General features: G+C 41.3%; 1 protein-coding gene across 1 annotated transcript in view; it reads right to left on the bottom strand.

The window, feature by feature from the left end:
* Nucleotides 1-22,496, bottom strand: part of BMP2K (BMP2 inducible kinase) — a 108,875-nt gene that overhangs the window by 26,746 nt on the left and 59,633 nt on the right. The window contains exons 9-14 of the mRNA XM_084626903.1: nucleotides 21,535-21,614; nucleotides 16,430-16,590; nucleotides 13,374-13,549; nucleotides 12,137-12,232; nucleotides 9,698-9,882; nucleotides 2,994-3,151 (exon numbers count right to left, since the gene is read on the bottom strand). Of these exons, the coding sequence (XP_084483029.1) occupies nucleotides 2,994-3,151; nucleotides 9,698-9,882; nucleotides 12,137-12,232; nucleotides 13,374-13,549; nucleotides 16,430-16,590; nucleotides 21,535-21,614 (856 nt within the window). The remainder of the gene's footprint in view (nucleotides 1-2,993; nucleotides 3,152-9,697; nucleotides 9,883-12,136; nucleotides 12,233-13,373; nucleotides 13,550-16,429; nucleotides 16,591-21,534; nucleotides 21,615-22,496) is intronic.

Below are 22,496 nucleotides of genomic sequence, written 5' to 3'. Positions count from 1 at the left end.
ATGAAATGTGATATTAGTTGATGTTTGAAAAGTTGTTGTTTTTTTTTTTAAATATACAGTGCTACGTACAAGCTAAGTACTAAATACTGAATAAATGGAACAGTGCTCAGGCACTTAATTTTACAATGTGAAGTGCTAGTGGCTTATTATCATGAGCCTCTTGTACAATAGTAAAGCCACTTTACAGACTAGGGTAGGGGAAAAGCAAGATACACCAGCACCAGCATCCATTGTTTGTTTAGTCAGTTATACTAGCAGGGTATAATACAAACACTGAACAATGGAAGTAATCAGTAACTGTTAAAGGAGAATCAGCAGAAAAGATACAAGGGATTGTAGAGTACAAGACATCATTAGTTTATTTTCTTCATATAATTCTCTTGTAGAAGCTCAGTATACTTGAGGAAATAAGGAATAACTCAAACAAATGTTGGCATTAAGGTAACATGAAGTCTAATGTCTACTATGCTCTAACTTTTACTACGTATTCCGCCCGACTTAACAGTAAAGAGCAAAAGAGGAGAGAAAATTGTGTGGTTTCAAGCACTCCCGTTTTTACAAGGACTGCGTTCCAAGAAACATCATATTAAGGCTACTACACAAATTCAATGGCAGGCATTATATATCATGAACGCTATATTAACAGGAGCCACCAGCCATGTAGAAGTTGTTCTAATTCTTGTCATGTTACAATAATTCTTCCTTTTTCTGCCATCACTTTACAGTCCCATCTCGCTCACTGTGATGTTGGAATAAAGCAACTGTTGGCCATGACTACACTAGTAAGCTTATAGTGGCACAGTTGTACCGATGCAGCTGTGCCGCTGTAAGATCGCTCGTGCAGCTGCTCTATGCTGACAGGAGAGAGCTCTCCCGTCAACATAATTAAACTACCTCCAATGAGCGGCGGTCGCTGTGTCGACGGGAGCACATCTGTGTACTTATGTCGGTGTACTTATGTAAATCTGGGGTGTGTTTTTTTCAGACCCCGGAGTGACATAAGCTATAAAACGACAAAAGTGCTAGTGTAGACGTAGCTCTAGCCTACAGACTGTATAATAATCTTAATCAACTATTCTTCTTTGTATTCTCCTTAATCTTGCACTGAGAATACCACCAGTCATCTCACTACAAAGCGTCATAAGCTCTCTATCAGGTGTGTATAAAGGCATTACATAACTTCAGGGCCTCTGAGACAATGGTGTTAGAATTTCCTGATGAGATAACCTTATGCAAAGTTCACTAGCATTTACAGGCAGAAATCAACCTCCTAGAACCTTCAAAGAAAGTGACTTTGTGTGAAAATAGCATTACTTTAGGATTTCTATTTTGCTGGAATTTTAGAATATGATCACACTGTATGAAGAAAAAAATTAAAATCTTAAATCTCTGACAATCTTATTTTCCCTTCTTAGAATCTGTTTAAGTTGTCAATTTTTCTACATCTTTCACCAGACTGAACATAACTTTGAGTATGCTCAGTATAGCTGGCCATTCTCAGTAAGTACATTTGCTAGATGGCAGCTAGTACATTAGTCATGAAGCCACTTAAAATATTTTTCTGGTCAGTATATTTTGTTTTCCTTACATCTATTGGAAACACGGAATAATCAGTGAAGCCAGACACAGGACATACTCCGGACATTTAGCATAATTATGGTCAGCAAAGTGGTTAGGAATCATGAGAATGGGCAGCGCTATGCTGACCTTTCACTTTTAAACAAACATTCTCCTGTTGAGTATTATTTTGATTTCCAAATCTTCCAAGGCTCCTTTTGAAGGAAGTATGCTTAAGATTTTAAACACAATTACTGGAAAGACAATAGTTTCAAGTTCAATTTTTTAAAGAATGGTTATTTTCAACTAGGACAATCTTCATTTCCCAAACATTAACAAGAACAAGTTTTTTGTTCTACTGGAAATAATTCATTTTTGCAATGCTACTTTGACATCTCTTAGAAAAATGGTACAAATAAACCACATTCGTGCAACACTACGGTAAGCTTTCGGTTCTGCCCTATTTATTTTAGGATGATTTCTTGAATTTAAATGGTAGAAAAACGATTTCATGTATGGTCTTTAATATTCTTATGTTCACTTTGCTTGTTGGCATTCCATATTCTCACAGCAAGCTTACAAAAAAAAAAGTCACTTGGAAAAATTAAGCCACCAGAAATGTGAAAGAAGCCAGCTCTGTTAAAATTATAGTTTCTTTTTCCATTAATTCCCCCCTAGCTATTTTGTTGCATTTTTACAAGTGAGAAATCTGATCCTATCTGTCAAATTATTATACCTGTAACTCTGAAGTCAATGTCATGTTTTGTTACATGCTACAGGTCTTTTTAAAAACAGCTCTAGTCTTCCTTAACAAAATTACATTTGAAAATAGTATCGGGATGAATACCAACAAGTTGACTAAAGAAAGTGATTTCAAGTAAAAACATTGAGATATCTGACTTAAAGAGGAAAAAAGTTTATTCAACTATTGCCATGTCAGAACAATAAAGCAGCCCTTACATGTAGCCACTCATCAAAGGACATTACAAAACATTAACATAATGTAATAGACCAATTTTTCTTTCAGGCATTTTCAAAGGGCATTTCAGACCAACAGACCATTCTGTTCTGGTGTGCAAGAAAACAGAGCTGCAAATGGAATAATGCAAGCAGCTAAATTGTCTCATTTATCTGAACACCATACTACTGATACTTAGAATTCTTGACAATCAAGGAGATGTGAGAAATATTGAAGAGTTAAAGATTATATCAATAGCTGCTAATGCTAAACAGTGAATTTCCCCCGCACACAACATTTTCCAAATGGAAAGAAAAGTGAGAAAGCGGACCTAGTTCTGCCCTCAAATGCTCAGAAAGAATTTTGTGTACAACAGACTGCATGGCCCTTCAAAAGGACAGTCTTTGGCACTGTTGAGTGTACCTACACAGAGCCCTTATTTACTGTGAAGCGAAATAAGCCTTCAAGCGTCCCTTACTTGATCTCAGAAGGTCAAATTCCCTGTCCAGTAGCTCCTCCTCTGTTAGCTTGGAGAAATTGTCCTCTCCAAATGGGTTCCAGCCTGACATATCCGGTGGGTTACTGATGTTCTGCTTTGGGTAACTGGAAACGGCCTCTGTATCAGGAACGGCTGACCTGTGAAGTCAATTTGGGGAAGCAGATAAAGAAACATTACAGCCTACTGATGTAAAATTAAGCATATCAGAATTTCGTCATTTCAGAGGTCTTTAAATATTTGTTCTTACACACAATGTGACAACTTCCCAGTGAGATAGTTTAGAGTTTTGTTCCACCTTATTTTATACTGTTGTATGTAATTCACTTCAACTTGTGTTTTACTTTGAGTTTTTTTCTCCATTCAGTCTAAGCATGGCCAAACTGCAAATACCTTCTAATGTAAACATGACCTGAAATAGTCAAGGCAGTGTATCTATTTGTTTCTGTATTATATTTTAAAATAGCCAGTATGTTTATTTCTGCTTTTTTAGGAGGGTAGCAGGGGAGGAATATTGGGAATGTCAACATTTGTTTCCCCTGTTTTGTTGCTGGGATTTTCTTTTTCTTTTTTTTTTTTTGGGGGGGGGGAGGGAAACGGGGAGAAGAAAACGTATCTGTAGATTGGGACCTGCTGGTTCTTAATTGAAGGGCTGGGGCTATTGACTAAAAGGTTCTCCTCCTCCAATTATTTATAGAGTTAATGAAGTTAAATAAGTGTTAACAAGAAAAAGATAAATTTTAAACAAAATAAAGTCACTTTCTCTTTAATCAAGTTTTTCCTTTCTTGGAATCTTAATACTACCTGTTCTTTGGTTTTCATTAAAAATAAGGGAAGACAGGAGGGCTATATAACATGTCAACTTCTAATGAATGTGGTTTTTAAAACTTTTCAGGCCTTTATATAGCGCAGCAGCAAAAAAAAAAGAAAAAGAGGCATAAACCCATTTCCTTCGGAGATCACTTTCAAGGAACAAAGACGACTAAGTAGTATGTGAATGTCTAAGTGAACGTTTACACTAGAAACACTACAGTGGCACACCTACAGTGCTGCAGCTGCACCACTATAGTTTTGTACCATAGACAGACACTACCACGATGGAAGAGGTTCTTAAACCCAGCTCTCTGGGAGGCCATAGCTATGTCGAGAGTGTCTACACTGGGGCTTAGGTTGGTTTAACTACATCACACAAGGCATGAAATTTTTCAGTTAAAGCACACATAACTTTACAGTGTAGACCAGACCTAAATAGATATGTAAATATACTTTCATTTTTTCCATTTCTTATTAACTGGAAACGTACAACATTGTGCCCTAGCCTCTTGGTTTCATCTCCAAACCCCTTCTACGTTGCTCCCCCTCACCCCCTTTGCAGTTTGTATAAAAACCATGATCCCACATCCCATGCAGGCTGAAAAAATTCAACTCAAATTTAAAAATTAAAAAGCTAAGAGAAAAAATGGTGACAACCCAATTCTCTTTGGGGTTGGGAATATCACCGGCAAAAGTAGCTCTAGACAAGGCTTTAAGGTTGTTTGTGGGCTGAACTGCAGTGTTGAGATTAACTGGATAGGATGGAAAAATCTTTCCTTGGGTAGACAGGCTCTTGGTATTGTGGAGTCTAAAGCGGCCCTTATAAAGTCTATTCTTTGTTCCAGAATTAGTATGGATTTCCTATGATGGCTCAGAGATTACAATAAGGTTAATGCCTTGCCCACTGATGACTGGATCTTCTCAGGTGACCCGCCTTAGAGCAGCCAGTCATCCAAGTACAGGAATATCGAGCTGACAGAGAAGCTGCTACTGCTGAGAGGATTTTTGTCAACAGCCTTTGAGCCATGGAGAGTCTGAAAAGGACAACTCAATATTGGTAGTGATCTGTTCCTATTCTGAAGTGTAAGCTGTACTTGTGGGATGGGTGGATGGCTACATGAACGCAGACATCCTGTAAGTTGAGGGCAACAAACCAGCCTCCCGGATCTAGGGATGGAATAATGGTAGTGAGTGTCGTCATTCTGAAGTGCTGTGCTAGGACATAATTCAAGTTCCTGAGTTTCACCCTCTCTCTCTCTGGAAGTAGAAAGAGATTGGAATACAAGCCTCTTCCGATAAACTCTGGTGGAACTGGCTCTATTGCTCACAGGAGGAGGAGGGGGGATTGAACCTCTTGTCTTATGAGTTCCTCGTGAGAAGGGTCCCTGAAGAGGGATGGGTAAGGTGGAGTGAGAAGGAAGGGAGTGAAAGTGGATGGAATAACCAACTCTGATGACCTCCAGTATCCACTTGGCTGAGGTAAGGTAAGTAGTGGGACAGACAGTCACCAAAAGGGACACGAGGGAGTAATTGCACAAGAGAGGATCCAGCAGAATGGGATGCTCAATGCTCTAAGAGCTCAGTCGAGAGCAGACTGAGTAGAAGTGTGTGGGGGAGTGGAAGGGGTCCTCATTTTTGCTGTTTGTATCTTCCAAAGAAGAGTTCCTCAGGCTTAGAGAAGGCGTGCTGATGATACTGGAATGGACTGGATCTTTGAGCAGTTTGAGATCTACTAAACAAACACTAAATCCCCAGTGACCGCAAAACAGCCCTGGAATCCTTGAGTATGCAAGACGAGGAGTCCATATTCTCACTGAAGAGATTGGGTCCTTCTAAAGGGAGAGACTCCCCATAGTGTTTTGCACCTCTCTCAGAAGATCTGAGGCCTGGAGCCAGGATGCTCTTCTCATGACCACAGCAATGGCTCTGGACCTGGAGCCGTGGCATCTCAGGTAGCCTGCACAGAGGCTTTTGCGACTAATTAGCCTTCCAAGATGGACTGAAATTGATCTCTCTGGTCTTGTGGCAGGTGTCCAGTAAAATGTGTAAATTTTGAGTATGTGGCAAAGTCTTATTTTGCCATGAAGGCCTGATAATTGACAATATGAAATTGAAGAGCAGAAGACTAGTAGCTCTTCCTGCCCTGCAAGTCCAGCCACTTGATCCCTTGTCCACTGGAGAAGGTCTAGAGTGAGCTTGATGGCTCCTTTCGTTGGCTGCATCCACCACTAGGAATTAGGACTGGAATGGGAAAAGAAGTGTTCTACTCCACTTGATGAGATATAATATATCTTATCTGCCCTCTTACAGGTGGATGGAATTGTGGCAGGTGTTTGCCACAGGGTGCATGTAAGAGATAGAGAAATGAATAGGTAAGGCAAACTTTCCTTGGGGATTGATATTCCAAATATCCAATGATGCGACTCTTGGACTTCCTCTAGCAGGATTTGGAGAGAGCCCACCAGCCACTGCCTGAAGTCCCGGAAGGTCTTGATGTCACCAGCACAGGAAGGCAGTGATGGTATTACCACCTGGTCTAGAAATGAAGAGGACCTGACGGAAGGAAGAGAGATCCCCTCAGCCTGAGTTTCTTGTTCCTCCTATGTATCATCCAATACCGAAGTAGCGAGGGAATTGTCCGCTGGTACCCATGGACAGTAAGGTTACTGATCCTTTATCCCCAAGAAAAAAGTAGGAGTTCTCAATGATAATCAGACTCTCTAGGCCTACAATGTCTGCCAGGTTCCCCCAAAGTCTCTCCATTAGAGGGACTCATAGGAGTGTAGTGGTACAGTACATGGAAGAATTCCTGTACCAAGATCTCGGAGTCTGACCAATCCTCTCTTGAGCTACAAATGGAACCTCAAGGTAACATAGCCAGTTCTAAAGGCTAGCAACTTAGGTAAGTCTCAACTTGTGACTGTCTGAATGTTACCAGGGAGGGAGCTCTGACAGATCTCAACAGTGGAGACTCCAGCTCATGAGAAATTATAAAGTCCTCCCCAAAAAAAAAAAAAAAAATCTAGGTGCTGGAGGCCTCTGATAGCCTATAATAAAGACTTGGGCTGTTACCAGAGGCGGAAATGCCTCCTGGTGAGTGTTGCAGTACTGAGGAAGCTGCAGGGTCTTCAACCGTCTGCGGAACTGCGGTAACAGACCAGAGTCGAGATATGCAGGACAGCCCTGTGTATACAGCAGTGTCATGAAGGATCAGGTGGTGCCACTGGGCTTGTTTATATAGGGCTTCTTATGGTACAAAAACCTTGGTCCTGGACTCAGCCAGAGATTCAGCCATACCCTCTGAGGGATGTACAGTCTCCTGAAAGTGGGTCATATGGGAAGACCTACCTCTTTTCTTCGTCCACCTGGCTGGGGAGGCGTGCTTCTTTTCCTTTGAAACCATCATTTCTGGAGCTGCAGACAAAGCTCCAACAGTGGCCAAAGCAGCCAGCAATGTTGAGGCCAACATGGAGGAGGAGGGAGCAGACCCCTCTGGAACTAGAGTACGTTTCATTAGGCAGGAGTTCTAGTCTCGTTTCCCTGTCTTTTTGGACCGGTCTTTGAATACCAGACACACTTTACGTTTTGAGGGGAGGCAAGAAACCCCCAAACACCACAGGCAACTCAAGTGTCTGTCACTGCAGGGACAAGTCCTGCGGCAGGTCTGGTAGGGGTTAAGCCCTTAAGTGTAACAGGTTGTGCTCCAGCGCAAATGAAAGGTCCAAGAAGAGGAAGGGGGAACAGCTCCTCGCTCCCAGGAGCGCAAACATGCTAACCAAAAATAGAAAAGGGGATAATTAAGTAAAAACAGATAAAATAAATAATGGAAAAAATGGCAGAAACCTGAAGACAGCAGAACGCTCCATTCTGAGCTGTAGGCAATGAAGAGGAAGCTGAGTGGCAGCAGGCTCATGCCTCCGTTTATCCTCTTGTTTGATGCGTGAGGTACAGCTCTGAGCAGAAACAGCCCTGTGGACACTAATTTGCAATCTCCACTCGAGAGCGCATGCACATCTTAAGGCGGAGCATCCATAGGCATGAACTTAAACTGAAACATTTATTTATAGGTAGAAGTGAAATATACTAGGACAATGAAAACAAGTCAGTCAGTCAGTCAAGGCCTTTAAAAAAAAAATACAAAATAATGAGAAAATCCACTCTTGAAGTCTTTCAAACATGATTAACTTGTACCAGTATCTATCTGACACAACATATAAAAACCGAAAAAACTCAAAGGATTGGCAGCTTTTCGTCAATGATCTTGTATTTTGTTGTCTGTATTTTACTTTTGATTTTATTTTCTGTTGTAAGCTGCAGAGATTTAGGGGCTGTGAAGCTGTGACCAAGCGAACTCTCACATGGGGAAGAAAAAAGGACCCAAGAAGCTGACTCCAATTAACTACTTTTTTCAGAGTCTGCTGGAGTGGGAGGAGGCTGGGGTTTATACAAGCCAGACCCAGCTTATTCCAGAGAGGAGGAAGAGCAACACCAGCAGCACCCAAGAAGACTAAGCTGAAGGAGTGCCAAGAAGAAAAACTGCCTTGGAAGGGGCTGGAGGAGAGGCAGCCACCTTGGGGAAAAAGGTATTGAGGTTGGGGAAGGTGGGGCACCACCTGGGACCTGCATTGCTAAGAAACTGTGAACTTGCCTGACAGGTAAGAGAAATATGTAGACTCTGGTTGTAGATGATAAACTAAATACTGACACACCTCTTTAATAAGGTCTCCTACATCCTCACTGGTGTCCGTTTTCTTCCCCCATCCTGTCTGTGGTGGTCAGGTCATCTTGGCCCATCAGACAATACCTTGGTGATATTTGGAGCTGTGGGATTTGGGACTTATCTGGAGGGCCACAACACCTTAGTGATCTCCTGCTGAATTCCCTGGGGCTTCTGAGAAGCACCTGGTTCACAGAAGCCTATCAAACCTCAGGCCATGGTTAATCCTGAGTTCTAACAGCATACCCTAGCTGTCCTGGATGCAGACTATGCCTGTTTATCTGATATGGTCTCTGTGGATTCCTGCTACTGGCCAGGAGGAAAATTCTGCCTGTCGTCTGAATGTTGCCTCCAGCTACCGAGTCTCAAGTGTGATCTTACATCTGTGGAGAGGGCTCCCATATGGTGTCAAATTCAGCCTAATTTTTTAACACAACCCCCACCCACATCTGACCATAACAGCTCTCTCCTTTACCCTTCAATCCATGCCTGTTTGGTTCAGAAAACTGATTTAACAAAATCACGGCTTTGTAAGTAAGCTGAAAATATTTTAGCTGCAGCCTCATTCGTATTTCCATCATAACAAATGAAGCTGATCTTTTCCTTCCAATGCATAGTGAATAAAGTAGAAAAGTTTTTACACCGCGTGCAGCTAAAGTTGAGGCCTGAAAACTGAAAGAAACTTCAGCCATAGCTTGTGTTGTGGGGTGTACAAGTAACAGTCAACAGCAAATCACAACATACTCGTACCTTGAAGCAGCATATGAAAAGGTTTTAATCCTGCCTAGGGATAGCAGAATGGTAAATGGCAGCAGGGTGTCAAGTTCAATACCTGAGCAACTTAGCCCATGACCAACCAAGGCAGGAAGTGAGGTTAGTCCAGAAGCAAGCAGCTATGAGTGGTGTGTTCTGTCAGCAGCAGAACCTGAACTGGATTTGTCAGTCAGAGTAGCCAGAGAAGTACCCCACCCCACCCCAATATAAACAGCATCAAGTTGAATGCAGATTGTAGGACACATTTTAAATACATTTCAGAATAGTGAAGGAAGCATAAGCTCTTTGAGAAAGGACCAGGCAAGTATCTGTACAGTGCCCATCACAACGGGATTGAGTCAACTAGGGCCTCCGGCACTACTGTCTCAACATGCCTACTTGCCTATTGGCAGTATAAGGAGAATCCATCACTGCTCCAACATGAGCTGGAAGCGATGCAGAGTAGGAAATTAAGGCTGGTGAGAACTCTTGAGGAGAGGTAAGATACTCAGGAGACTGTGGCTGTTGCTGTTGATGTTGCTGTGCAAGGATCCGCTGATGTAAGAGAGCTTGCTGGTATTGTTGCACCTGAGGAAGAGACTCACCATTATAAAGTAACCAGAATTCATGTGGCCATTCAACAGGCCACTTTCCTTTTGCTTCTTGTACAGTATTTGGACTTGCAATATGACTATCATCGTAGTTTCCAATGTTGTTGTAGCTGTATTGGTCCCAAGATATAAGACATGAAGTGGGTGAGGTAGTATCTTTTATTGGACCAACGTATGTTGGTGGACAGGACAAGATTTCGAACTTCACAGTGTTCTTCACCTTCTCCAGACCTGAGGAAGAGCTCTGTGAAGCTTGAAAGCTTATCCCCTCCACCAACAGAAGCTGGTTCAACAAAGATACTACCTCACCCATCTTGTCTGAAATTAATATATGAGGAGGAAGACAAAAAACATCAGGCTATGGCAAAGCCAAAGTTACATATTTCTGCTGAAACTGCAGGAAATCAGTATTAGAGCATTTATACTACTAATAAAATTGCTTGTTTAATAAATCACTCATTGAAACATATGAGTTGGAGAGGGAAAAAAGATCAAAGTAAATATATAACTGCTACCTTTTTTTTTTAAAATTACACACATTCAATATATTGAGGGCACTGTATGGCAGCACAGAGGAGTCCTTACAATGCTGTACTGTATGCACCGTGAACAAGTTATGTTTTACTATATCCACTAAAGGTTGAAATGCTGAGTAATGTTCATTTTAGTAATCTTGGTGTAAATTATCCTTGCAAAAATTATAGTTGCCCACATACCCAGATAAATCTATTTTGATGGGGGAGTAAAATCTCTAATTATGTTAGAGATAAGAGAGTGTACTAATTAGATTGGGCTAATTATTTTTCCATGTCCTTTTTTCTACATTGCAAAGGTGGAGTAAACTGACAATATTATATCTATTAATAAAAATAGAAAAATTTAAAATAAGTTTAACAGTAAGTCTAATGAAATAAAACCACCTTTGCAGTCAGGTTCTAAGTCCAGAGGGACTGCATACCGCAAAACAATAGGAAATTATTCCATCTTGCTAAGAAAAGACCAGACCACCTACAAAAGATCTCTCTAAAGCAGGAAAATTCTGAGCTTAAAGTTTCCACCGTGATGTACCTACATACTGCAGCACACGTACTATGTAAGAACATTTACTCTTTACGGAAATCATGATACATCAAATGGTAAATAAAGGAAAGGTTTAACTTAACTGATATTTTTTGATGTTTGTTAACTCAAGACTTTAGATATATTTTAAAAGCTGCATTCAAGAATATTTCATATAAACAAACTTCAGTCAATGTAACATATACTTGATTTCAAATGCTTTATCACTTAATGCAAATGAAAAATTCTCTCTCTGCTCTGGTGCCCATCCTATATTTTATGGCATATTCAGAATATTTATTTATGAACAAATATAAAAAGTAAAAACAGGAAAATGAGATGTTGCATAATAGTATGCATGGAGTAGCCAAGTTAACATTACTCTGAGAAAGTTAAGGTTCTAATAGTAATGTTAACTCAGCCACGTTTGTGCATACAACTGTCACCATTAAAATATTTACTGGCAAAGGCAAGCAAAATTAATGTACGTTATGCTATACTTCAGTATCTACTTGCAAAAGCAAAATTATAAATATTTTAAATGGTGTCTACTGTAGTGCTTTATTTTCTATTTTTGTCTTTAAGGACCAGACTTCCATAATTGTGTTCAAAATGAGTGTTCAGTTAATATGACTGCATGCAACTGCAGAAGCTACATGTACTGTTAGCCAATTGTGATAAGTACCAGTATAATGGAGCCTGAAAGGGAGCTGCTGGATATTCAGGCCACTTAAGAACCCTATTTTAAGCAACCACTTTTGAAAAAGTCTTGGCCTGAGAAGTTTATTTCAAATATTGGATTTTATAGAGCTTTAATTTTCTACCAACCTTTAGACGTTGAACATCTGCCTACGTTCTTGTAACAACCAAATATCTCTCAGGCTAGTGAATAACTACTCAGCAGTGTTTCAGGCAACATGTGTTAACTGTACCCAAATCTACACATTCTTTAAAATGTGCTCATTATAAAATCAGCTAACAGATATGAACAGAGAAACATGCTAGCACTGAAAGCTGTAGCATGTTGGGAAACAAATTAGATGATTCACTGCCCAATATTTAAGATGTCTATTGCAGCTCAGATACCTATTAAGACTACTATACATTGTAATTAATCTGTATAGCACACCAACTAATCAAAGAAAGAATAGCAGCATCTACAGGCAACATACCATGGCAGGATACTGGGAGGGGGAAGGTTGTTGTTGGTACATAGATTGCATCATAAGTTGTTGTTGGACCATTTGCTGGTGCATTGTTTGTTGATACTACATTTAGAAAGAAAGAGATATTTCTGAAAAAATTAACCGAAACAACTCAATGAGTAATGATTTTAAACAGCTTGTTTAAAAAATGCATCTATATGCATCAGCAGCATTTTCAATAAAGGAGAGCAATGGTTAAATAAGTGTAAAACACACTATAAACAACTGGTGCATTTTAAAACACGTTGTTCTGATAGTACAAGATATAAAAACTGGGCCAGTATTTAGTGTATTTTGCAAGTGAACACTTCAATGAAAACTCAATGGTCTACCTTAAAAAGCAGAGAGTCCTGTGGGGGAAAAAATTATGTATTATGGACCCACTGGATCTGTCAAACCTGGTTGCTCTTTTAGATTCCCTCTCAGATGGTTATTTATTGTATCACTCACCCTCAAATGTGTTTTAGGCACCACACAGTACAAGTAAAATGATCTGATCCTCAGGAAATTTAGGAAGCCATACTTAAACGTGTGTTCTGTTGAGTAAGTCTTTTAAGGATACACAGTGTCAACAGAAGAGCTGGAGCAATGCAGAATCACAATCACCAAAAGGGAGCACCTTTGCTGACCATGGTCAAAAAAGGGACCATAATGTTTGCGAAGTAGTATTTACAGGGGGATCCAACAAGAAGGGGGATCTGTCTTCTGCTCTCACCGCTGCTACCCTCCAGGGTCAAAAAAACCTCAACAGCTATGGGAATTTTACACTGACTAGGCAAAACCACAGAACGAGAGTCCTACACGGATGGCTCTTCAGAGAACAAACTATTGCTGACCGTCATTGCCAGCATCAGGTTGCTTTTCTAGATTGTTGGAATGAAAGGGTGTCTCGCACAACACATCACTTACACCTAGTGCTAAATCAAAATCCAGCTAGGATCTGAGTTCAAGCAGCCGGAAGAAACAGCAACTGGTTAGCACGTAGAACGTAACTATAAAAAGTGTGTTATACAACAGATGTAGGACAAAGGGGAAATAAGACAGCCCACTTTGCTCTCTGCCTGAAAAAGGCAGAACCCCCCCACAAGTAGTAGAAAAGTTTAAATTTCCATGTGTAATTGAAATATAGAATTTAAAAAGAGGGCTTACTCACATTTAATTATTTTTAAACATGGCATTTTCCTTTAGTAAAATAACCCTGTACCTGTTGCACGTAAGCATCCTGAAGCAATTGTTGCTGTTGCTGGCGATGCAAGTGGTGCAGTTGCTGTAATCTCCAGTCCCCCTGTTGCAGTTGCTGCAGCACTCTATTTTGTTGTGGAGTGTGCTGATTGGTCCCTTGGGACAAGATCTCTTGTCCATTTCCTGGTCGTAGGGTTCCTATAACGGTTTTAAAGAATTTTATTTACTCATGTATTGCTGAAGTTTATTGGCAGAATTGTCAGTAACTGTCACATTTTTATTTTAACACTCTTACTGCAAACAAACTGTTTTCTAAGTCCAAGTATACAGTTACTACGGTATTACTACATCATTCAGGGGTGTGAAAAATCCAGATTATATGGACCCTAGCCCCCCACGTAGACAGCACTATGTTGGCCAGAAGGCTTCTCCTGCCGACACAGCTCTTGCCTCTCCTGTCAGTTTACAGCATCTTCACCAGAAGTCTTTACAAATTCAAGTTTGTTGCATAGACCTGCCCTAAGAGTTTCCTTGACCAGTTTGGGAAATTGAAATCTTAAGAGAAGGTAGAATTGCAAGGTAAATTTTATATCTCTGAAGATATCTTGCAGAATTCTCACTCTAAGAGTTCATGCCTCCAGCCTGAGTCATGTGGGAAACTCCCTTTGCTCTTATAATTTGACTCTATGGCCTTTGTCAGCTGGTTCGAGGGCTCTTCTTTACTGAGAATGCTCAGAGGTCCCAAAACATTCCAGTTAGTGGGAACTTGATACTGAAATAGACAGTTCCCTTTATTCCATTTGTATCCTTCTGACTCTTTAATGTAATGAATGTACCTAGATGCATAACTCATCCATTTAGGAAAATATATATTTGCTTGTTGTGGATCACTCCACACGCTGGCAAGTTAGGCACATGAAGTCTTCATGCATCAAGGTAAATCTAACTCCTCACAAATTATAGTTGTTTAAGATTTTAAAAAAATAGCTAAGGAAAAAATGTTTTTGTATATTCAGAGATCTAGAGCATATTGACACAAACATTTGCAATATACTGAACACACACACACACTGGGCCAGATTCTCCAGTCCACAGAGTCCTCTTTGTGCAGCCTTTATTAGGTAAGTAGTTACTAATGTACTACACACTGCTGTCTAAGTAAGATGAAGTCAGGTAGTTCATGTATCATGTACCTCATGTGTAACATTCTAGGCCAGTGGTATAAAACTTGTGCCCTGGGGCCACTTGTGACCAAAGCTTTAAGCAGTGGTCCTTGAGAGCAACTAGGTTAAGAAAATAATTACAAATTATTCTCATAAGCATCCTGCCACTTTTCAAATTAAGCATCTGAATCAGTCTTATCACTGTATGGGTGCACAGCCAACATCTGTTGCAGCTGCTCACGAGTTCCCCTACTGGCCATTTTCTGCTTTGCAGGGGAAAAAGGAAATCTGACCTACCTATCTACAGGACAGGAGCCCTCTGGAGAGTCAGATAGGAGTTTGACTGCCTTTGCCTGCGCCTGGGAGAGTGTAGCCAAGAATGGTTCCCCTCCCTCACACAGCTATGTGGGAGAGTCCAGGATACAGGAAAAAGGAGAAGTTGAGAACCAGCCACCTATTATTACATGTCCCTGATTCTTTGCACCAGTTAGAGCAATCTGAAGGTTGCTTTCACTTGTGCCACATAATTGCTCTCCAGCCACTCCCTGCAACACGCCCTCTGCATCATGGTCTGTAGAGAGGGTGGTGAAGGAGCAATATATGCTGGCTCTACACCTACTGGCAATTCCCACATTGGGGTACTTTCAGGTAATTTCTGTTCCCTTTACCGCAGGGATCAGAACAACAAAAACCACGGTGGTGTAAGGAGAGGTTTGAATGCAGGCTCCACAAGCCTTAGGAAGATTAAACTGAAGTCCCAGGCAGTAGGAGGTTCTCTGACCAGTGGGAGTGTGTGTGTGTAATATTCTTTTGGGGGTGACAAGACTAAGCAATACTGTACAGGCAGATGGCAAGCTTGGCTTGCTGCTAGGTGGGTCTCAGAGATGAATAAAAGGCCAGACTATTTTAAATGCATTAAGTAGTTGAGGACCTTCAGTACAGAGACCTGGACAAGGTCCAGACCATGCTGGGCTGCTTGCAACAAGAACATCTCCCATTTAAATGAATATGTTTTTCTGGTAGATGCTTTCCTGCTCTGTGTCAGGATTTTCTGGATCTGAAGGAAGCAGTCTCTGTCCAAGGTACTCAACCAGCTAATAGCTATGCTGTCTTTGGGAGGCTGCAGTGACTTCTGGATTGGGAAGTGTATCTGGTTGTGAGGCTGTAGCTCAGCTTCAAGCAGTCTGGGAGCTGCTGGATCAAAGGCTGGATGGACATTTGTAATCAATCTTTAAGCCAGAACTGCTTCAGCCAGTACAGAGCTACAAATAATTCTTCATTTGTCCCTTTTAATCTTGGAAATCATGCTGGGGGATCTGGGGAATTGGAAAGGCACATAAGAGACCTTGGTACCACTGCAGAAGGAAGATGCCCAATAAGCCTAGACTCGTGCTCCTTCTGGAACAAAAGTTCTGGCACTTGGCGTTGACATCAGTGGCGAACAAATCTATCACCAGGGTCCCCATGTCTCATCTCTATGATGGATCTAGGTAAAAAATCACTGATGAGTGGTAACCAACTGTCTGCTCAGGACGTCTGCCATGTTGTTTCTGCCATCTCAGTTATCTGGTGTTGATGACATCTAGAGTTTGACAGCTTCCAATCCAGGCAGAGGAGAGATGAACTTGTGCTTTCTTGATTTATGTAGGGGAGCCGCTATGTGTCAGGATCCGCACTGTGGAGTTTTGAAAAATAGGTAGGATGGCCGTTAGGGCTATCCAGATGGTTCAGAGCTCCAGGACACTGATCACAACAGCTACCTCTGGGTTCAAAGTGACTGTCACAGACTTTGGATTTCTATCTTTAAAAACAATGGAAAAATAGAACAAACCTTCTCCACCACCACCCTTTTGGGGGTGGGGGTGGGGGGAAGGAAGGGTGTTAATATTTAAGTCCTTCAGCTTGAGTGAATTACCTTTTTGCACACAGTTACCGAATTCACCAGGAACCGATACTTTTACTGGTGTTGCTGAGCTCTGGATAGTTAGCACATTAGAAGTGGCAGTGCTTGAATTGCCCTTTGGTCTTTGTCGTGGTGCAATTGAGGTTTCTGTTGGTCCAACAGCATCTGTTATTCTACAATGAAAAATTTTCCAGAGAAGACATTTCAATGTATATGACTGTTCTTCAGCTTTATTCAAGATACCCTTAAGCCCATCTTCTTTTTGCATACCTTTAAATTTTATGTTAATATTTCTAAGTTTTGATTTCTAAAAATATTGAAGACATTGAAAAGCCCCTGACATTACTTTTGGAGAACAAGCCTAAAGACCTGCCTACTAACTCAGATAAACTCTCAAATGTCTATAGATACCACAAGAGGGGGCCCATGCAACAACATTTCCAAGGAGACCAAGGTGACTGAACATCATTAACATTCATTCTTCCTAAGTGCAAGTGTTCTGTTTTTCCTGGAGACATATATTGATCATAACTTAATGACAGAATGCAACTGTTTCAGAGTTTGAGCAAAGTACTGTGATTGCACCATGACGATCATTCATGGAATATTCCAGAAACTCAACACTGTGATATAGAAAAAGTAGGAGACGATAAAATATTTTTTTAAAAGCAAGAATCCGTTCTTCTCTCTTCATGGTGGTCAAAAATCTACAGACTCTAGAGCTTCAGTCATTTCCAGTTCTGTTTCGCTATTTGGGAATTTTATAGCAATGCAATATTCTGCCAGAACATGAGTAAAATTTTCCAAAAGTGCCAAACTGACTTAGGAGCAAGCCTTAACCTCATTTCAAAAGGTACTTAGGCACAAAGAAAAGGAGTACTTGTGGCACCTTAGAGACTAACCAATTTATTTGAGCATAAGCTTTCATGAGCTACAGCTCACTTCATCGGATGCATAAAGTGGAAAGTACAGTGAGGAGATTTTATATACACACAGACCAAGAAAAAATATACATTGTATGGAGAGTGATCACTTAAGATAAGCTATTACCAGCAGGAGAGTGGGGTGGGGGGAGAGAAAACCTTTTGAAGTGATAATCAAGGTGGGCCATTTCCAGGAGTTAACAAGAACGTCTGAGGAAAGAGGGGGAGAAAATAAACAAGGGGAAATAGTTTCACTTAGTATAATGACTCAACCACTCCCAGTCTCTATTCAAGCCTAAGTCAATTGTATCCAATTTGCAAATTAATTCCAATTCAGCAGTCTCTCGTTGGAGTCTGTTTTCGAAGTTTTTTTGTTGAAGGATAGTCACTTTGAGGTCAGAAATCGAGTGACCAGAGAGATTGAAGTGTTCTCCGACTGGTTTATGAATGTTATAATTCTTGACATCTGATTTGTGTCCATTTATTCTTTTACGTAGAGACTGTCCAGTTTGCCCAATGTACATGGCAGAGGGGCATTGCTGGCACATGATGGCATACAGCACATTGGTAGATGTGTAGCTGAATGAGCCTCTGATTGTGTGGCTGATGTGATTAGGCCCTATGATGGTATCCCCTGAATAGATATGTGGGCACAGTTGGCAACGGGCTTTGTTGCCCTGGTCTGTGTAGAAATAAAATCTCCTCACTGAACTTTCCACTTTATGCATCCGATGAAGTGAACTGTAGCTCACGAAAGCTTATGCTCAAATAAATTGGTTAGTCTCTAAGGTGCCACAAGTACTCCTTTTCTTTTTGCGAATACAGACTAACACGGCTGTTACTCTGAAACCTGTCATTATGCAAGGCACTGCATTTAGCCGTATGGAGTGGAAATCTATCAACTTCATGAAAAAACTTGTACAGATACAGACAGACATCATCTTCCTTTCCAATTGCAAACAGATGGACATTATATCAAAAGGACTGAAGGCAAAAAATCCATTACAATCTACATACCACACAGACTGTGCTGACAGCTTGTGTCACACGCTCTCAAAGAAACTGCGGCACCACCTGATCAACATCCTCTGCAGCAAACAGGGAAAGATTAAGAATGAGCTCTCAAAACTGAATACTCTCATAAAAACCCAACCTTCCACACAAACTTCCTCGTGGCTGGACTTTACTAAAACTAGACAAGCCATTTACAACACACACTTTGCTTCTCTACAAAAGAAAAAGGACACTAAATTATCTAAACTACTACATGCCACAAGCAGCCACAGCAATGGTTCCCTTAACCCACCCAGCAATATTGTTAATCTATCCAACTATACTGTTAACCCAGCCGAAGAATCTGCCCAATCTCGGGGCCTCTCCTTCTGCCCAATCTCAGGGCCTCTCCTTCTGCCCCTCTACCCCCACGAACATGATACAGTTCTGTGGTGACCTAGAATCTATTTTCGACGTCTCCGACTCAAGGAATATTTCCAACAGACCTCTGAACAACATACTAATCCACAGAGACCTTCCTACCAAGACTACAAAAAGAAGGATTCTAGGTGGACTCCTCCTGAAGGTTGAAACAGCAGACTGGACTTCTACATAGAGTGCTTCCGCCGACATGCACGGGCTGAAATAGTGGAAAAGCAGCATCACTCGCCCCATAACCTCAGCCGTGCAGAACACAATGCCATCCACAGCCTCAGAAAAAACTCTGACATCATAATCAAAAAGGCTGACAAAGGAGGTGCTGTTGTCATCATGAATAGGTCGGAATATGAACAAGAGGCTGCTCAGCAGCTCTCCAACCACCACTTTCTGCAAGCCATTACCCTCTGATCCCACTGAGGGTTACCAAAAGAAACTACAGCATTTGCTCAAGAAACTCCCTGAAAAAACACAAGAACAAATCCGCACACACACACCCCTGGAACCCCAACCTGGGATATTCTATCTGCTACCCAAGATTCATAAACCTGGAAATCCTGGACGCCCCATCATCTCAGGCATTGGCACCCTGACAGCAGGATTGTCTGGCTATGTAGACTCCCTCCTCAGGCCCTACGCTACCAGCACTCCCAGCTATCTTCGAGACACCATTGACTTCCTGAGGAAACTACAATCCATCGGTGATCTTCCTGAAAACACCATCCTGGCCACTATGGATGTAGAAGACCTCTATACCAACATTCCACACAAAGATGGACTACAAGCCATCAGGAACACTATCCCCGATAATGTCACGGCAAACCTGGTGGCTGAACTTTGTGCCTTTGTCCTCACCCATAACTATTTCACATCTGGGGACAATATATACCTTCAAATCAGCAGCACTGCTATGGGTACCCGCATGGCCCCACAGTATGCCAACATTTTTATGGCTGACTTGGAACGCCGCTTCCTCAGCTCTCGTCCCCTAATGCCCCTACTCTACTTGAGCTACATCGATGACATCTTCATCATCTGGACTCCTGGAAAAGAAGCCCTTGAGGTATTCCACCATGATTTCAACAATTTCCATCCCACCATCAACCTCAGCCTGGACCAGTCCACACAAGAGATCCACTTCCTGGACACTACAGTGCTAATAAGCGATGGTCACATAAACACCACCCTATACCGGAAACCTATGGATCGCTATTCCTACCTACATGCCTCCAGCTCTCACCCAGACCACACCACACGATCCATTGTCTACACCAAGCTCTACGATACAACCGCATTTGCTCCAACCCCTCAGACAAACACCTACAAGATCTCTATCAAGCATTCTTACAACTACAATACCCACCTGCTGAAGTGAAGAAACAGATTGACAGAGCCAGAAGAGTACCCAGAAGTCACCTACTACAGGACAGGCCCAACAAAGAAAATAACAGAACGCCACTAGCCGTCACCTTCAGCCCCCAACTAAAACCTCTCCAACGCATTATCAAGGATCTACAACCTATCCTGAAGGACGACCCATCACTCTCACAAATCTTGGGAGACAGGCCAGTCCTTGCCTACAGACAGCCCCCCAACCTGAAGCAAATACTCACCAGCAACCACACACCACACAACAGAACCACTAACCCAGGAACCTATCCTTGCAACAAAGCCCGTTGCCAACTGTGCCAACATATCTATTCAGGGGACACCATCATAGGGCCTAATCACATCAGCCACACAATCAGAGGCTCATTCAGCTACACATCTACCAATGTGATATATGCCATCATGTGCCAGCAATGCCCCTCTGCCATGTACATTGGGCAAACTGGACAGTCTCTACGTAAAAGAATAAATGGACACAAATCAGATGTCAAGAATTATAACATTCATAAACCAGTCGGAGAACACTTCAATCTCTCTGGTCACTCGATTTCTGACCTCAAAGTGACTATCCTTCAACAAAAAAACTTCGAAAACAGACTCCAACGAGAGACTGCTGAATTGGAATTAATTTGCAAATTGGATACAATTGACTTAGGCTTGAATAGAGACTGGGAGTGGTTGAGTCGTCATACTAAGTGAAACTATTTCCCCTTGTTTATTTTCTCCCCCCCTTTCCTCAGACGTTCTTGTTAACTCCTGGAAATGGCCCACCTTGATTATCACTTCAAAAGGTTTTCTCTCCCCCCACCCCACTCTCCTGCTGGTAATAGCTCATCTTAAGTGATCACTCTCCATACAATGTATATTTTTAATGGTCTGAGTGTATATAAAATCTCCTCACTGTACTTTCCACTTTATGCATCCGATGAAGTGAGCTGTAGCTCACAAAAGCTTATGCTCAAATAAATTGGTTAGTCTCTAAGGTGCCACAAGTCCTCCTTTTCTTTTTGCGAATACAGACTAACACGGCTGCTACTCTGAAACCTGTCATTAGGCACACAGGAGGCTAAGTCAAGTCAACTAGGAGCTTTTGAAAAGTTATCCTATCAAAATGTGCCCCTATCACTAATCTGTCAAAAAAAACCAAATGCTAAAGAGACATTTTTTCATAATAAAATATTCTTATCTATTAAAATTACCATCTCAGACTGCTAAAAATATTGACCTTTTAAAAAAATTCATATACACACAAGTCCTGGGTATCAGGAGGAGTTTTAGCATATTAACCAAACATATAAGAAAACTTCAGGTGCATAAAATTGCTATAAAGATATCTACATCAGAATCCACAAAGTTCTACATTATTTTACTCACCTGGCTTTTATTTGGCTTTTTCTAGCAGCTGCCTCACTAGCTGTCATGGGTTCAGGAAGAGTTGAAGGGACAGGAGAATTCTTCAGAAAAAACATATGTGAATTAAAATATAAAATCCTGAAAGTTGTTTCAAATTGAAGAGGAATACTGTGGCTTCTTGGGGGATCTTAATTCATAAACAAAGTATCAGACAGTGCTTTGGCTCAATATTGTGGTTAAACACACATTGTCAGGTTAAATGTATTAAAAATGTTTTCTTACCTCTGTTACAAAGATTGTGACACTGCACCGCATGTTCTTCACAGTGATGTTATGATAGCTTTATGGCATAATTATGATACATTTTGTACATTAGGCATGTGAAGTGTCATTGGAAAAGTTATGATTTGATTATTATTATCCTATCTATATGCATGTATCATCTTTTTATCTGAAGTTATGAATATTGACTATATCTGTATTTCAAATGTAGTTACACCTGGCTAATGCCCACTAGACAAAATAGTGGGTGAAGAAGGGCCTATTCAGGGCAATGGGCCATTATGAAAAAACAATAGGCTTTCGGAGAAGCTTATCTTCCACCTGGTGAGCCTTCCTGTGAATGCTCCAAACAGCCTGTAAGTACTGGCTGCTATGACTCTACAAGGACATGTGATCAGACCACATGATGCTGGACTCCATCCTGGGATGTCAGTATTTTTCCACAGACTGGTCTGGGAACCAAGCTTTGAAACAAAGTGTTCCCACCATATGCAAAAGCTATATAAGGCAGGGAGTGACATCATCTGTGGTTCTTCACTCCCCACACAAGACAACTCCTGGAAACACCTGGGGAACAAAGACTGAACTGGGGGAAATGCTAGACCCAGGCTAAAGGGATTTCTAGCCTGTGAATGAAACACCTGGGGATTCCAAGCTGTAAAGCAAGTGCACTTGCCCCTTAAGAATCTGCAACCTTCTTG

The sequence above is a fragment of the Lepidochelys olivacea genome (assembly GCF_965140295.1).
Source record: "Lepidochelys olivacea isolate rLepOli2 genome assembly, chromosome: 4".
Lineage (NCBI taxonomy): Eukaryota > Metazoa > Chordata > Testudines > Cheloniidae > Lepidochelys > Lepidochelys olivacea.
Note: the sequence above shows the minus strand (reverse complement) of the source record. Positions and strands in the feature narration are given on the sequence as shown.